Raw genomic sequence first — 14,231 nt, 5'->3', positions numbered from 1 at the left:
CTTGGCTGTCTATGTGTCACTGTGACATTGCCACAGACTCCAGGAAGTCTCTGCAGCAGGCAAACCAAGAGCAACAAAAAAAATGGATAAGGCAAAACACAAAGAAGAAAACACAAGCAGAATGCAGCCACAGCTCTTATGTGAAGTCATTCATCACATTATCAATATCCTATTAATTCTAGTACTCCTTGCGCTCTCTTTTCTTATCTTTGCTCAGCTTTATTGTCCTTGTTTAGGTGATCATTGTTCTTGGAACTGTGTGCTTTGGGAGCATTAGACAGTGGAGTTGGCGTAAGCACACACAGCTCATTCTCATTCTGATTCTTACAATCAAGCCGACACATTTTTCCTTTCATTTGTTATTGTTAAGTGCCGCAAACTCAGACTCTGATAGATAAAAATAAATCCTTCTGAAACACATTCAAGAAAACAGTACCACTTAAACATCAAGGGACAAAACCCATACATATAAAATATTAGATTATTAAAATCCCTGATTGCAAACAAGTCGTCTGGAAACATTTCAAATTGAAATAATGGGTGTAAAATCTTCTGGTGTGTGTTGAATAAAGTTAAATAAAAGTTTCACATGTTGTTAAAGCAAACATTAAAAGCTGGACAAAAAGTTGGGCAAACCTTTTAGTCACAGGTGTGTTGGGGATGGCGAGAGGGGGGGGGGCAGCAATGGGGGACTCGTCATCCCAGGTCTGGTTTTTGGTCCTTGATGGTCGACCAGTAAGGTAGAAGGAGGTCTGATAATGGAGGACTTTGTCAGTGAAGCACTCTGAATCAAACCCATTGATAGTCAGGACAGGAGGCCCTTCAGGACACGAGTGATGTGGTTACGGGACTCGATCGCGGTAGCCAAGCAGCCGGGTTTTGAATGTTGTGGAATTCATTAGTGATGTTGGAGGATGCACCATAAAGAATGCTATTGCAGTTTTGCATTCTGGATGTGATGAAGGCATGTATCAGAGTTTCACAGAGGGGGGGAGAAGGAGAAGGGACGTGCATTGATTTATTGAATAAGCATGAATAGCTGATACTGCCATCAGAATGAGAAGGATTCTGCCATCCTTAAGGACTGGAGACGAGACAAACATCGTTATTTGTAAGTGAATATAAAGGCCTGTCGTGTTTATGGAGCTTTGATGTATCACAGCCAAAGCCAGCCTCGTTGTGCCATCTGCTTCTCGATATGAAAATGGTGGAGGATCGGATGGTGTGCTGTGTATTTCACAACATCAAGCACAAAGGAAACAGCATTGCTCTATTTTCAACCCAGTGGGTCAGTACACTGACTATAGGCATCGGACCTATTTCACGCTCATGTCAGTGTGCGTTATGACACTTCTGTGACACCATGCTCTCTTTATTCCAGTCAACAATATCACAACTGAGGTCGATTTGTTTTGATAAGGCAAAGCTGGCCCAGTTTCAAGGTTGCTTTGTCGTATCGAGTGATTTATTTGACACGCATTGGCTTGTCGTTCCAGTGAAACGAAAGGTATCCCACTGCAGATGGCAATGAATGTGGGATTTACATTCGCCATCATCACCATGGTGATGGATGCTTTTGAAGCATGCTGGCCAGCAGGCTCTGAACTAAATAGTCAGATAGCAGAAACCCTTGGGCAGAGATGAAGGCGAGGAGAGATGGTACAGAGTGCGAACACAGCCTTGTGACTGCAGCCTCGCCGCTGAGGGCCTCAGCTCAGAGCTGCACTTCAGTGGCTGATCATTGTCACTGTTTACGGTCTTCTGGGTCCACTCCATAAAAAAACTGGCTCTGCATACTAACTAGTAATCACGAAGATCGCTACCACCGGAGCTAGCCAATTGATAGTGTTTTTTTTCTGTTCTGGACTTGTTTCCCCCCACACAGCCCCAGAGAGAGTTCATCCTAAGTGTTTCCCATAATAGGTGTTATTAGTATTTTAAATAATTCAAGCTGCACGAACACCCTGTTTGCAGTGTGTGCTGGCTGTGCCGCAGGGAGGTTTTGGAAGTAGAAGTCTTTTTTTTGTTGTTGTTGTTGTTGTTTATAACAAGGCTGCACCCTTCAGGTTTAATCAGGGATCTGAACATTTGACTGGTTTTGATCAGCAGAGCAAGGGGAAGGCGCTGGAGTGCTTCACCTGAGGAAGGAGTTGAGGGGGGAGGGGGCTTAATTTATTAAGTCAAGGTAACAGCTCACCGTGAAAACATTAGCACAGATTAACCATGGCAACTGGTTTTAATTAGACAGCGATAGAGGTAGAGTGAGTGCAGATGCGGGCCCCATAGATGTGTTTGAGGTGTATTAGTTTAGTGTTTTAGGCTCGTGGGGGGAAATAAAATGGTAATGCCATACATTAGCATTAATATTTCACAATGTTAAACGGGTACAGTGAAAATTGCTGGTATGTCGTGGATGCTCACTGATCTGTGTTGGGGTTTTGATAAAAACACAGCGAACACAGCAGAGGAGACTATTTGTAGAAATGAAGGTGCTTTCCGGAGGTAAGACGGAGGAGGCTTTAAAACAACAGCATGAAGCAGCTGCACCTCACACACTGATTCATACGAGTAGAAGAATAAGAATGAAAACATGACTCACAGATGTTTTTTTAAAGCAGTAAGACAACAGTAACAGTGATCAAATAGCATAGCGATGAAAATCAACATTACAAACAAACACATTTGTGATGTTGGATACGAACATATAATTTATTAAGAACTAAGCTTTGATTTGTGCATCTGGATAACAATTAAAACACTGTCAGTAAAACAGAAAAAACAAATTCTTCAAATTTGTTTTGCGTTACTCTGGATGAAATATATTCAGTACACAAAAAGTCATGAATATGCTTTCACAACAACCCGACTTTGTGTAAATCACTGATTGATTTTTTTTCGCTCTCTCACCAGTGTGGTCGGTGTTCCAGTTGATTTCGAGCAGTCGCTCAGTATTTTATCTATTCCACTAGGCAGCGTTTTCTCTCCAACACACTGAATTGTTGCCTTAATTACCTGTTTGGTTGAGCGGGCAGTGTCGCTTCCTGAGGTTCAAGTAAATGAGATGAACAAACTTTGGCTGACCATCAAAGTCAATATTCAATAAAGGTGTAAATCTGCTCAGATAACACAAAGGCACTAATGTAGTCGTGTCCGTTGCTCCCGCTGACCTCACGTCTCTTGGTCCTTCAGGCTCTCCGTACCGAGATAAGATCACTATTGCCATCCTGCAGCTTCAGGAGGAAGGGAAGCTGCACATGATGAAGGAGAAGTGGTGGAGAGGAAATGGCTGTCCAGAGGAGGAGAGTAAGGAAGCCAGCGCCCTCGGGGTGCAGAACATCGGAGGGATCTTCATTGTCCTGGCCGCCGGACTCGTCCTCTCCGTGTTCGTGGCCGTGGGAGAGTTCCTCTACAAGTCCAGACAGAATGCACAACTTGAAAAGGTAAGAAATCCCTCTGACTACCACCACTGCTTTGTTATTTACATCAATGATAGCAGAATTTCTACTTTCTATAGCCACATGTGCTGTGAAAGCGTCATGGCAACTCAATCAATCTATAAAAGCTAACAAAATGAAACAAAATATATGCTAAATATATGTTCTGATATAGGATTTAAAGAAATCATTTGTTTGCCAATTTGCGGAAACACACTATAATGACAGTGCTATATCATATGCAGTAAGATAAGGGTTGGTTTCTTTGCATTTATTCACTTAGGCCCAATGGCGACAACGAGATAAGAAACGTGAGGAATTCTGCTGTCACCATGGATCCAAGCTAGACTTTAACCACCATCTCAAATGACCTCAAGAAAAACTCCAGAACCTTTTTTTCTGTTGTAATCTAACATGATCTAAAACTTACCAAAACTTTTAAACTGTTTTTTAATGTTTTTTTCTTTTTCTTTTTTTCCTGACACTCCTGAGGGAATGGGAACACTAAGAGCAGTTTAATAAAACAAGGTTTGGAGGGCTGGCTGTAATATACAGTGGGATCAGGCACACGCTCTGCTGCATCAACCATGTCGTCAACAGTCACGTTCATCAACACACACCCCTCCACTCCTGCTGTCCATTTCCATTCTTATGATCTAACGATTCTCACTTTTCATATCTGTGGCGTTGAATTCACACATTGTCATTCTGGACTAGTGCAGCAACACAACGCACGATTGTGTTGTTCGACCACAGTCTCCTAGCAAACAATGTGACACTGGCTATTTGCTGGAAATGACCTGCACTATTGAAGAAATACTAGGAGGGTTACTCTAAATACATAAATTAAGTTTCACTTTGTCCCGTTCAAAAACTTGAGCCGGTTAATAACTCCTTATACAAAATATGTATCTTAATGCAGACTTGTTTTTCGCTGCCAAACATATCTAAACTGCTTTTACTCATTCGAAATCAGATCTACTTTAATTGAATAAAAAGTATGTCCTGGGAAATTAATAATTACGCATATAGCTTGATATGATATTATATATGTGTCAGTATTAATTACATTCACAAGTGGAGCATTGTTGGATGAAGGATATGTTTACTCAGACCTTTTGTACGACTTAATGTGTTTCCATTAGCAGACAAAATAGCAGTAATGAATCATTTGATACCCAGCAGTCAGTTAGTAGCTCCATGCTAATGCTAAAGCAGTAGAAGCAATGTTGAAGCTGACTAGCTTCTGCTGTGGTCGGCCACAATAATTACATGAGCTCTCTATTCAGATTGCTGCTATGACTAGCTAAAAAATACAATAAAAACATGTTATAGTATTTTTTATTGTCACTGTTGTTCACAGAAAAGCTAAGAGTGAACAGGGAGGAGCTCCACCTCTGTGGATGAATAGAGCGGCATAATGCCGAGAGATGTATATTATTTATAATGAGGTAGAGAAATATATGGCAATCAATAGACAAAAATAAGCACAACAGAAGAAATTGTAGACTAATTAATTCTGCACTTTTATTCCTCACAAAAATATGAGAATCCCCTAGAATGTGTTATCCAATATTTGAAATATATTTGAATCTTTAGATTCCAGATTTTATTCTAATTCTGTAATAATCAAACTATACATGCCCATTATACACAAATTGTACATATCCTGTATTATGTTGTGATCCAGTGTGGGTCACAGTCGTATATTGATAATACCTCGGTCATTTTGTAAGACTAAATGACATTTTACTCAAATATTTTAGAAAGCTGATTGAAAATAATGTACGGTCACACTGTCAGAATGTGACCTGATGAGGTTTACATATCTAGTTGCTCTAAATATATTCTGAAATCTTTGAACAATCATCTGATACTTAAAGTGACTACAGCAGAGCTGCTTTGACCGAGTCCTCTGCTGGTTTGTGTTATTTTGCCTGTTAAGGAACAGGCTCCCATTGGAGGAAAGAACAATGATTCCCATTGTTTGGATCACTCCAAACTATGACAGGACTAAACCTGGAAGAGCTCAGTCACAGCTTCCTTTCACATTTAATTGTATTGATTGTACAGTGTTTTAGCCTCTCCCAGCGAGCCTGTATCGACAAGTCAGACGCTTCTGTGGTGTCGTTCTATTAACTGAATACACTCAGACCACTCACATATGTTAACATACACATGCATGAACGAACACATATGGTGTTGACACACATGAACACAGTGAATAAATGCATTGAAAGCACAGCAGTGAAGTAGAAATACATTGATTAAACCGTGAAGGCCAAGACAAGGTTACGAATGTTACTTTATCGCTATAATGTTTACCTGCTAAAATGTGTCGATGACTTGCAGCCATACTGCACTCCTAGAGAGAATTCTGTAACAACCGCATAATATACAGCAAGGGACCACGAACACCCAAACATCTCGTGGAAGAAAACTGAATTTCAAGCAGCTTGTATTCGGCTGCCTCTGCTGGTGCTAGTATTTCTCTGTGCACATAAAAGCTAATGAAAAATCTGATATGTTATGAAGATGATCATGTATAGCTGACCACATGCAAAGAATGTGTCAGTAACGATTTACCAATGAGCAAGTGTGAAACATGGATTTAAATGTTGTGTACTGGATTTATGAACCAAATTCTCGGCCAGAATTTTTAGATATGAACATTACAGATTTGACATACCGTTACAACATATATTTCTTTTATATACATACAAATAAAAACAGGTTCAGTAAAGGAGCTAAAACAGCTGTGCTTGGTTTGAATGGATAGTATTTTTTTTATTTCATTTTGTATTACATTTTTTATATACATTTTGGAATGTCTGAGTTATTTTCTGTGCGGCTACAATGCGACTAGATAATGGTAAATCTTAATAACTATAGTAATATTTTGTGAACAGCTATCATGCAAGAAATGCAGCACAAACTGCTTTTCAATTTAAGAATTAACAACGTTGTTATTGGTAATTTGAGACTTATTAAATGTCATCTTGAACGTTTGACATCCAGTGCACAGTTAATATTGGTAGCTATAGATGTCTGCCTTATGGTGAGAGGTATGCTACCCATAGAAATCTCCCAGTGCATTATTATATATTATCTCCCAGTGCATTATTATATGTGCTGCAGGGATACATTGTGTACATTACGGCGTACCCAGCAGCCATTTTTCCTGAGGCACATTACACAGGTAGCAAATATATGTGCCTCAACTTTCATCTGGTGCTTCTTTGGACATTTCCTCCGGTAGGTGCAGGCGATCGTTTAGCAATCAGTGTTCCAAATCAATATACTTATTGAGATTATGTATTAATGTTCTCCTAAATATTGCACTTTTCCCCTCCAAGTGTAATTTTAATCATCCAACAGGTAAATCACCTTATTCATCTGTGATTGTTTATTTATTTCAGAATGATCAATCTGTTGGGCTTTAAATTCATGTCAAACATTTCTCCAGTTTGAATATCTAACAAAGTAATGAGTGAGTACGGATGCATATGCTGTGTGAGCGTTATCAGCATTAATTCCTGAACTCACCTAATCCGAACAAGGTAAATAAAGACAGACAGAATGAATGGACCCAACAGACACCTTGCAGGCAGAACCAACAGTCTGACATTTTATTTTATTTCACATACTCAAGGTTTGTCCATTCAAATAACAACATACCTCCTTTTTTAAACCTTGTATAGACAACTAATCTCTTGCACTCTTGTTTCATGCACACATGTCACCACTGTCACATGTTGTGCACACTGCTATGTAGACGTGCTCTTGTTGGAGCCCAAGACAGTGTGCCGTAATGGACACGCTGTCACTCGTTTGCATGAGACAACACACACTGATTCAATTAGTTGGTAAGCAAAATATGATCACTTGACCAGATTTAAATAGCTTTTGACTAATGTTGCTTTTTGAAGGCCTTAAGAAGCTGACCTAGTCCACGTACCAAAAGATATTTTTGTTTTGGCAAATAAACCCTGCTTAATATATAGTAACGGCTAGGCAATTGAAATGCTTGTTGAGGTCGGAGAGAGCTCATGACAGCAGTTTTCGAATAGCAGGCATTCAATTGTTGGATTGTGCACATGAATGCTGATGTACACATGTCCACATTGTTACTTTGTGTGCCGCAACACAACCCCGCTTTCATGTGTTGACTTCCAAGAGTCTCTGACACAAGACTTAATTAGTGCATGATGGGATTGTCCAATATGAACATCATTCCAATTCCCAAACTTTAGCTGGTTACAATTGGTGCTCAGTATGAGCTTACTTAATCAAAAACAATGCTGGCCATGTTTTTCAACAGCTAAAGAAATATTGTTGCCATATGAAAATAAAGATCCTTCAGTAGTAACCAGCCTGCATGTTTGTGTTGGCAGTAGTTGTATTAATGGTGTAGTGATTAGTAATTTTGTAGGAAACCTACCACAGCTGGGTACAGTAATAAGCACATTAGTGAGTATTGTGGACTTAAAAAACATAGAACCCTGGTAATTAAGTCATAGAATAAAGATTGAAAATTGTTCCTTAAAATTAGTAAACTAATTAACTCAGGAGGAAACTCTGCTAATGCATTTATAAATGTAACAGAAAACAATTATATCATGAAGTAACTTTTGTGCAGTTCTGGTCTCGATGAACCCTTAATCATAATGTTGCCTCATTACTCGGACTGGCAGATGTGACATTTAAAAAAAAAGGCCAATGCTTGAAAACCAATATGTGGGTGTAACACCAGCTTGATTTATTTAGTCCAAATATTGATTTAAGAAAAATGAAGATCCACTGTAATGTGTAAGTTGTGCTTCCCACAGTCCCGTGCTAATCAGTATCAGGCTAATGTGTGTAAATCAACCATATATTTTGTTTCATTGCTCCAGGCTTCTCTTATAATTGAATACATCCTACTTTTACAATATGGGGTTGTTTTCTTACCATGATGCTGAAAGTGTCAAGTTGAAAAATGTGGTGCTAAGCATCTCTTTGTTGTGTTTTACATGCTTGACAGTGCACACCCTGCAATTTGCATTTTATAATTACTTCTGTAACATTAGAAAGGAGTAAAAATAGCAGCAAGTAATTTATATAAATGGATGAGCCATACAATATACAATAGAGGCACTGTTAATAGTTTTTTAAAGGTTTAATAGACATGTCAATGCTGTAAGTATGTGTTTTGGAGATTACTGCATTTACTAAACAGATTGTAACGCCACATGAGGAGAGCATTGTCAGAGGAAAATATACACTTGTTAAACATTTTAATAAAAGTATTAATAAATATTTGATAACTTTATTAACTGTAGACCTCTGTAGGCTTGTCATTTTGATTCATCGACCAAGACTTTCCTTTTCTTGTCCCAAGTCTCTTCTTTTTACATTGTTTCAATACATTCCATCATCACCGCTTCATCACGACTTTTTCACTTCAATGGAGCTCTCCAAAAGTTTGGGAAATATGCTTGTTTGCCCTCAAATTCACAGGCAGATAAGAAGATGGATCAGTTCCCATTTAGCTTAGTACACAGACTGGAAACTGTTTTAAAAAGATTGCTCCCATTTAAAGTGAGGGGGAAAAACAGTATTTGGGCAGGATGACAGGCGTAGATTGCTAATACCACAGTAGTTTGTTCTTTGGTAAACTAGCTAGTTGAAAATGAAAGCAGTATTCTCAACATGCAATCAAGACCAAAGCATTGTAGCTGACGGCGTTTCAGACGGGCTCAGGTGACCCCTCAGTGCCACTGAACACCTGGTATCTTCACAGTAATGTATATTTACAATACAGCTAAATGAAATATTACAGGGTTATAGGCTAAATGTGTTCCTGTTTACAAATGGCTAGTAAAAAATATCCACTTGAGACCAAACATGTAACCACGGGTGAGTAGAACACACCAGCAGAGCTGTTCAATCTTGATGATGAAACCTGTGTTTTTGACTCCACCATTCCTTCTGGTCGATCCTGTCCAAATGTGGCTGTATTTCTTGTATCTTGTTAGCAAACAAGCTCGTCACACAAGCTGTAAATGGAGGAGTAATATGATTGTTTAGTTACTTGGTTCTCCAAAACTAAAGTTTATTTAACTTTGAAGGTTGTAAATTAACAAAATACTTCATGTTTAGACAACAGCTTGACTTATAAAGGAGCTAAGCTAGCAGTTGCCTCATGCTAGCCTAAACTCATCCCGAGGCTCGATGTCTGAAGTCTATATCAATCTTCTCAGCTGACTGTGGGTAAGATGGCAAACAAGGATTTCTCAAAATGTCTTTCTTTTATGTGTATAGTATACTTTAGAGTTATAATTGCTTGTGTTCCTTTTTAAATTATTAATATCTATGAGTAGACTTTGGATATGTGGGACTAATAACCTCTGCTCTCATCATTCCTGGTTTAAAAGGAACAGGACAAAAAGTGACAGTGTATTAGAGTGTTTCCTCCAATGAAGATGTAAGTGTGTGTTAAAATATGCTTCAGGAAATTATTCTTGCTAATTTCAGTTAAATCTTTCAGAAAAGTGATTTTGGACTCCATAATTTTCAACTAAATCACATGCCTCATAGGCTTTCAATGGAGCATTTCTTTGTCATCTCATTGCTAGTCTGTCAGATTTCCATGATTACCATGGTTGTCCCCTTCCTCCCTCTCCTTCGCCTCCTGCTCCTTTCTCTCCTCTCCTGCCCCCCACCCCTCCATCCCTCAGCTCCTCCTCCGCTTCCTCCTCCCGCTCCTCCTCCTCCCGCTCCTCCTCCTACTGCTGCTTTTTCCTCTCTTCCTGCCTGCTGCCGAGGCTGCCGCAGAATAACCTGGCTCTCGGGGGTGCGGGGACCACCAGCTGTGTGTGAGGAACCCATCTCATCAACCCAGCATACGACACAAACACACGTATACACACAAGCACACAAACGGGCTTGGATGCATATGGTTGCACACACACACATGCACACGTGTAGGCTCTTGGTCTCGGTTACATATCGCAATTTGGAGACTTGTTCACTCTACAAAGATGTATCAGAGGAAGAGCTACTTTTGAGAGAAGTTCCCTCTTGGAATATGTGAATATGCTTCCACCAGATATGACATCACAGACCAATGGGACCCGTTCCAGTCTTCTTTTAGAATTTAGAATCTGTCGCCAAACAAGAATGTCAGGGACAACTCAGTAAAAAAGTGACATTCACTGACACTTTGTTCTTTTTGTCATTACTGTATTAATATGACAATTATTAGCTATATGAATTCACCACCCCAACCTCCACACGCGTTCAGCCTCACTACGTAAAGGACAGTCACTTCCTGGAATTGCATATAAGATAAGTTAGTCCTTTATTAGTCCCTCTGTGGGGAAATTACAGTATTACAGCAGCCCTTAATCACAGATCAAGTAAACAGTAGAACAGTAATAAAAAAAAATAAACCGTGAGGTGCAGAATTCCTCGGTGGACATAATTCTTAAGATACTGGGCAGAATTATAAATCAAGATTTATTTTACCGTTAACATAGCACTTAGATTAATGCATTCAGCATTGCATGACATCACAAGAACAGGCTGAACACAACACAATATCAGCCTCCACGAGCCATTTGGACCGAGGCCACATCGTCAGCTTGGGAGACTAAGCACATTCCTCTTACACCTGAATTTCACTCATGAATACATAGCCATCAAATTGTTTCCCCTATGGCGGATTATGACATTATTGATGATGACAGGTTCGTAGTAGGTGAGACAGAATAATAAAATACATAGACAGTTGTAGTTCTTTTTCTCCGCCTGATATTTCTGGACCAAAATAATGGACTTGGAGGGCAAAGGTCGTCAGTGCGGACGTGGTCTAAATCTCTAAAGCGGTTTCCAGTTTAATACGTCTTCACACTCATTGACGCACACAAATACAATATGCGGGGCAGGCACACAGACATCAAATTCGACATGAGGGGAACATCAATCAGAACGCAGTTCACCCACCGAGCAAAATGTAGATCGCACTGCGCCAAATATGGACGGCAGCTCAGAAGAGCCCACAGATTAGACAAGACCCTCAAAGCAGCAAATCATTTACTGGCCACTGGGGGCCGGAGACGCAGAGTAAACTGAGGATTACAGCGCAGCCGTGCCCCATCCCATCTGCATCGCAGCTTCACATCTGTTCCTTCTCCATTCAAGCTAAATGGAGCCCATTAGTTCACGAACACAGGTGAGGGACCTTCATATGTTGTCCTCCAGAGAGCTAAAGAATAGACCAACAGTGCTCCATTTAAATAGACTATTCCTGATTCATATTCAACTGCTAAACATGACTTCCTTAAATCATCTTTGTCTGATTCTTTTTAGGTTATTGCTCCTATAAAACAGGATCAATATATTCATTTATAATCAATGATAATATATAAAGTTGTATTAAACATTACTCCTTTGTGTCCGATCAGGCCTGTGTAAATAATCGCTCGACTAAATGCACCTTTTTCCTTTTCCATGTCTGCCCTCAGCGTTAGATTTACGACCCTTCCATTCTTCTCAAAGCGGGCAGGCCCTTCCTCTGAGCGATCACTGCGGCTGATTGTTGAGCGTCATAAAAACTCTGTAATCCAATGACCCTAAGCAGCCTCCATCAATCCAGCATGCCAGCAGCAGGCAGCCATGATGGCAATGTGTCCCCTGAGTGCGAGTAGAGTGAGCCCGGAGTTTCCCAAAGCCTGGAGCAACATGGTTTTTACTGGTGAAAACACTGCCCAGCCATTTAATTTTACAGGGAGGGCCGATCAATAGTTAGAAAAAACTATGGTGTTCCAGAGTGGCTTAGGCAATCATTGTGTCTCATGTTTACTACAGATGTACTATGTAGTAGCAATAGCACTATGCAGTAGATGCCTGCACAAACAGCAGATGGGGGGGGGGGGGGGGTTTCGTTGACACAAACAAACCCTAAATTAAGGCAAAGTTGCTCCCTGTCTGCTCAAACTGCACTTAACCATAGTTGTTTTTCACCGATTTACCAAAGCAACTTCATTTGGTGATAACACCATTTGTCAATGTTGTGTTTTGAGCTGTTTCTGCTGCCCAAAAGTCGCCAACAAATTATATTAATGCAGCTGAACAAAACAAGCCATAGTAAACACACTGTGAGCGGTCGCCTCTGTGTCACACCAGTGGCATTCTTACTGCTATTGTGGTTTCCAAATTTATACCATGGTAAATATTCAGAGTGCATGCAGTATTTTGACATAACTGAACAGCTATAAATCCTAAAAAAAAACAAAAAAACTATACACTATCATCTAAATGTAGTATCAGCAAAACTGCAAATAGTTTAAACTTGTGAAATGAAAACATAAAGAAAGTCATGCTACTTTCCACTTGCTTGACTGCAGGTGGCATGAGGAAACTACGATGCCAATTAGTGTAAGAAAGCCGGTGAAACGCTCGTCGAAAGCAACAGCGGACAATTGGGTGCGGTCGCACTTGTTAATCGTGAATCCCAGAATCAAAGTGGTAGAGATTTTTGGATGTTTCAAAGTTAATATCTCCTCCAAACCAATAACATTTGACATTACAAAAACGTGTCAGCTTCCTGCTGAAATCCCACCGTTGCTTTACCCGTGAATTACATTGTTAATGGTCACAGAGGAAGATGTGACCATTACTAATAAAAGCAGTAAGGATAGGGCTGGCTGAATTAGCCTCTGAATGATTACTGCGCTCACAGCCAATCTCATTTACTGTGTCTCCTTCCCATTTGTATTGATATAATAAAGGAGAAGTATACATGGACCACATTGCTAATGATGGCTTTCAAATACAAATGAACACTTTGTTCATCACGATGAACTATGGACGCGGCGGCTCTGCTTGCGGCGGCTCCTGGAGCCCGACTGTTTCATTCCCGTCTGCCGGGGTTGTTTCACACGTTATTTGCAGATGCAGTAGCTGATGACAAAAGAGAGAATGCGAAGAAGCAGACGTTTAATTGGGCATGCAGCGACAAGGTATCTCCGTCTGATGAGATACAATGTGCATCAATAAGTGATGATGTTCTTCTGGCCTGTAAAATCCACCGTGCTCACTGCCGGGTTGGTGTTTGTGCATTACTTTTGTTCTGCACGGTCTGGTATGACTGAGGTTCAGCTATTGTGTTGTGTTTCTAAGTAGATGGTTGTGTGAACCTCTTGACCAAGAAGCCCAGTGTTCCATGTACACAGGTTAATGGAAAGACAGGCATGTTCTCATCGCATACCTTTTTAATCTAATTTCCTAACATCTAAATAGCTCTTCTGATAAATATTTTGTTCAGAATGTGTCAGCTTTAACAGACGGGAAATATTAAACGACCGTTCCATAGACCATAAACTAAGATAATTAAATAAATAACGGATCTTACTGGTGCAAAGCTATCTCGTGAGTAAACTGCCTTCTAATAAGCATTGAGTGGTGCTGCTGAGTCACGTTCATCAACAGCAAGCAGGATTGGCCGCAGAGAGGTCACTTGAGAAGAGTAAACTTGGATGAGTATTTATCCTGAATCTAATTAAATTGAGCCAGCTAAGACTAAAACTAACTACTACTACTGGTAAGCATCCTTTTTTTTAAATGATTTTACATTATGGCACGGTATTATTGGACAATAGTTGTGAATTTTTCCCTCAATACCATGTGGCGACACTTTGCTGTGTCTTGTTAGTTCCCCGGCTCTCTGAAGTCCAGTAGCAAGAGAGCAACTATTTCAGTCATCCAGCGACTGTAGACGATCAGCCATCCATCATGTGGGTGAGAGTGTTGTGA

General features: G+C 40.1%; 1 protein-coding gene across 3 annotated transcripts in view; it reads left to right on the top strand.

The window, feature by feature from the left end:
• The window catches only part of grik2 (glutamate receptor, ionotropic, kainate 2), a 231,871-nt gene that overhangs the window by 211,178 nt on the left and 6,462 nt on the right, over positions 1–14,231 (top strand). Inside the window, exons 15-16 of one of the 3 annotated variants that reach the window (XM_068570047.1) lie at positions 3,190–3,440; positions 3,718–3,745. In XM_068570047.1, coding sequence (XP_068426148.1) covers positions 3,190–3,440; positions 3,718–3,745 — 279 coding nt within the window. Of the gene's footprint in view, positions 1–3,189; positions 3,441–3,717; positions 3,746–10,153; positions 10,292–14,231 lie in introns of all 3 variants that reach the window. The other 2 variants (XM_068570049.1, XM_068570048.1) reach the window with 2 other exon arrangements.

This window comes from Clinocottus analis, unplaced genomic scaffold (genome assembly GCF_023055335.1).
Source record: "Clinocottus analis isolate CAN_PGR_092001 unplaced genomic scaffold, fCliAna1.0.p SCAF_9, whole genome shotgun sequence".
Lineage (NCBI taxonomy): Eukaryota > Metazoa > Chordata > Actinopteri > Perciformes > Cottidae > Clinocottus > Clinocottus analis.
The sequence above is the reverse complement of the archived record's forward strand: the minus strand, read 5'-3'. Positions and strand labels throughout refer to the sequence as shown.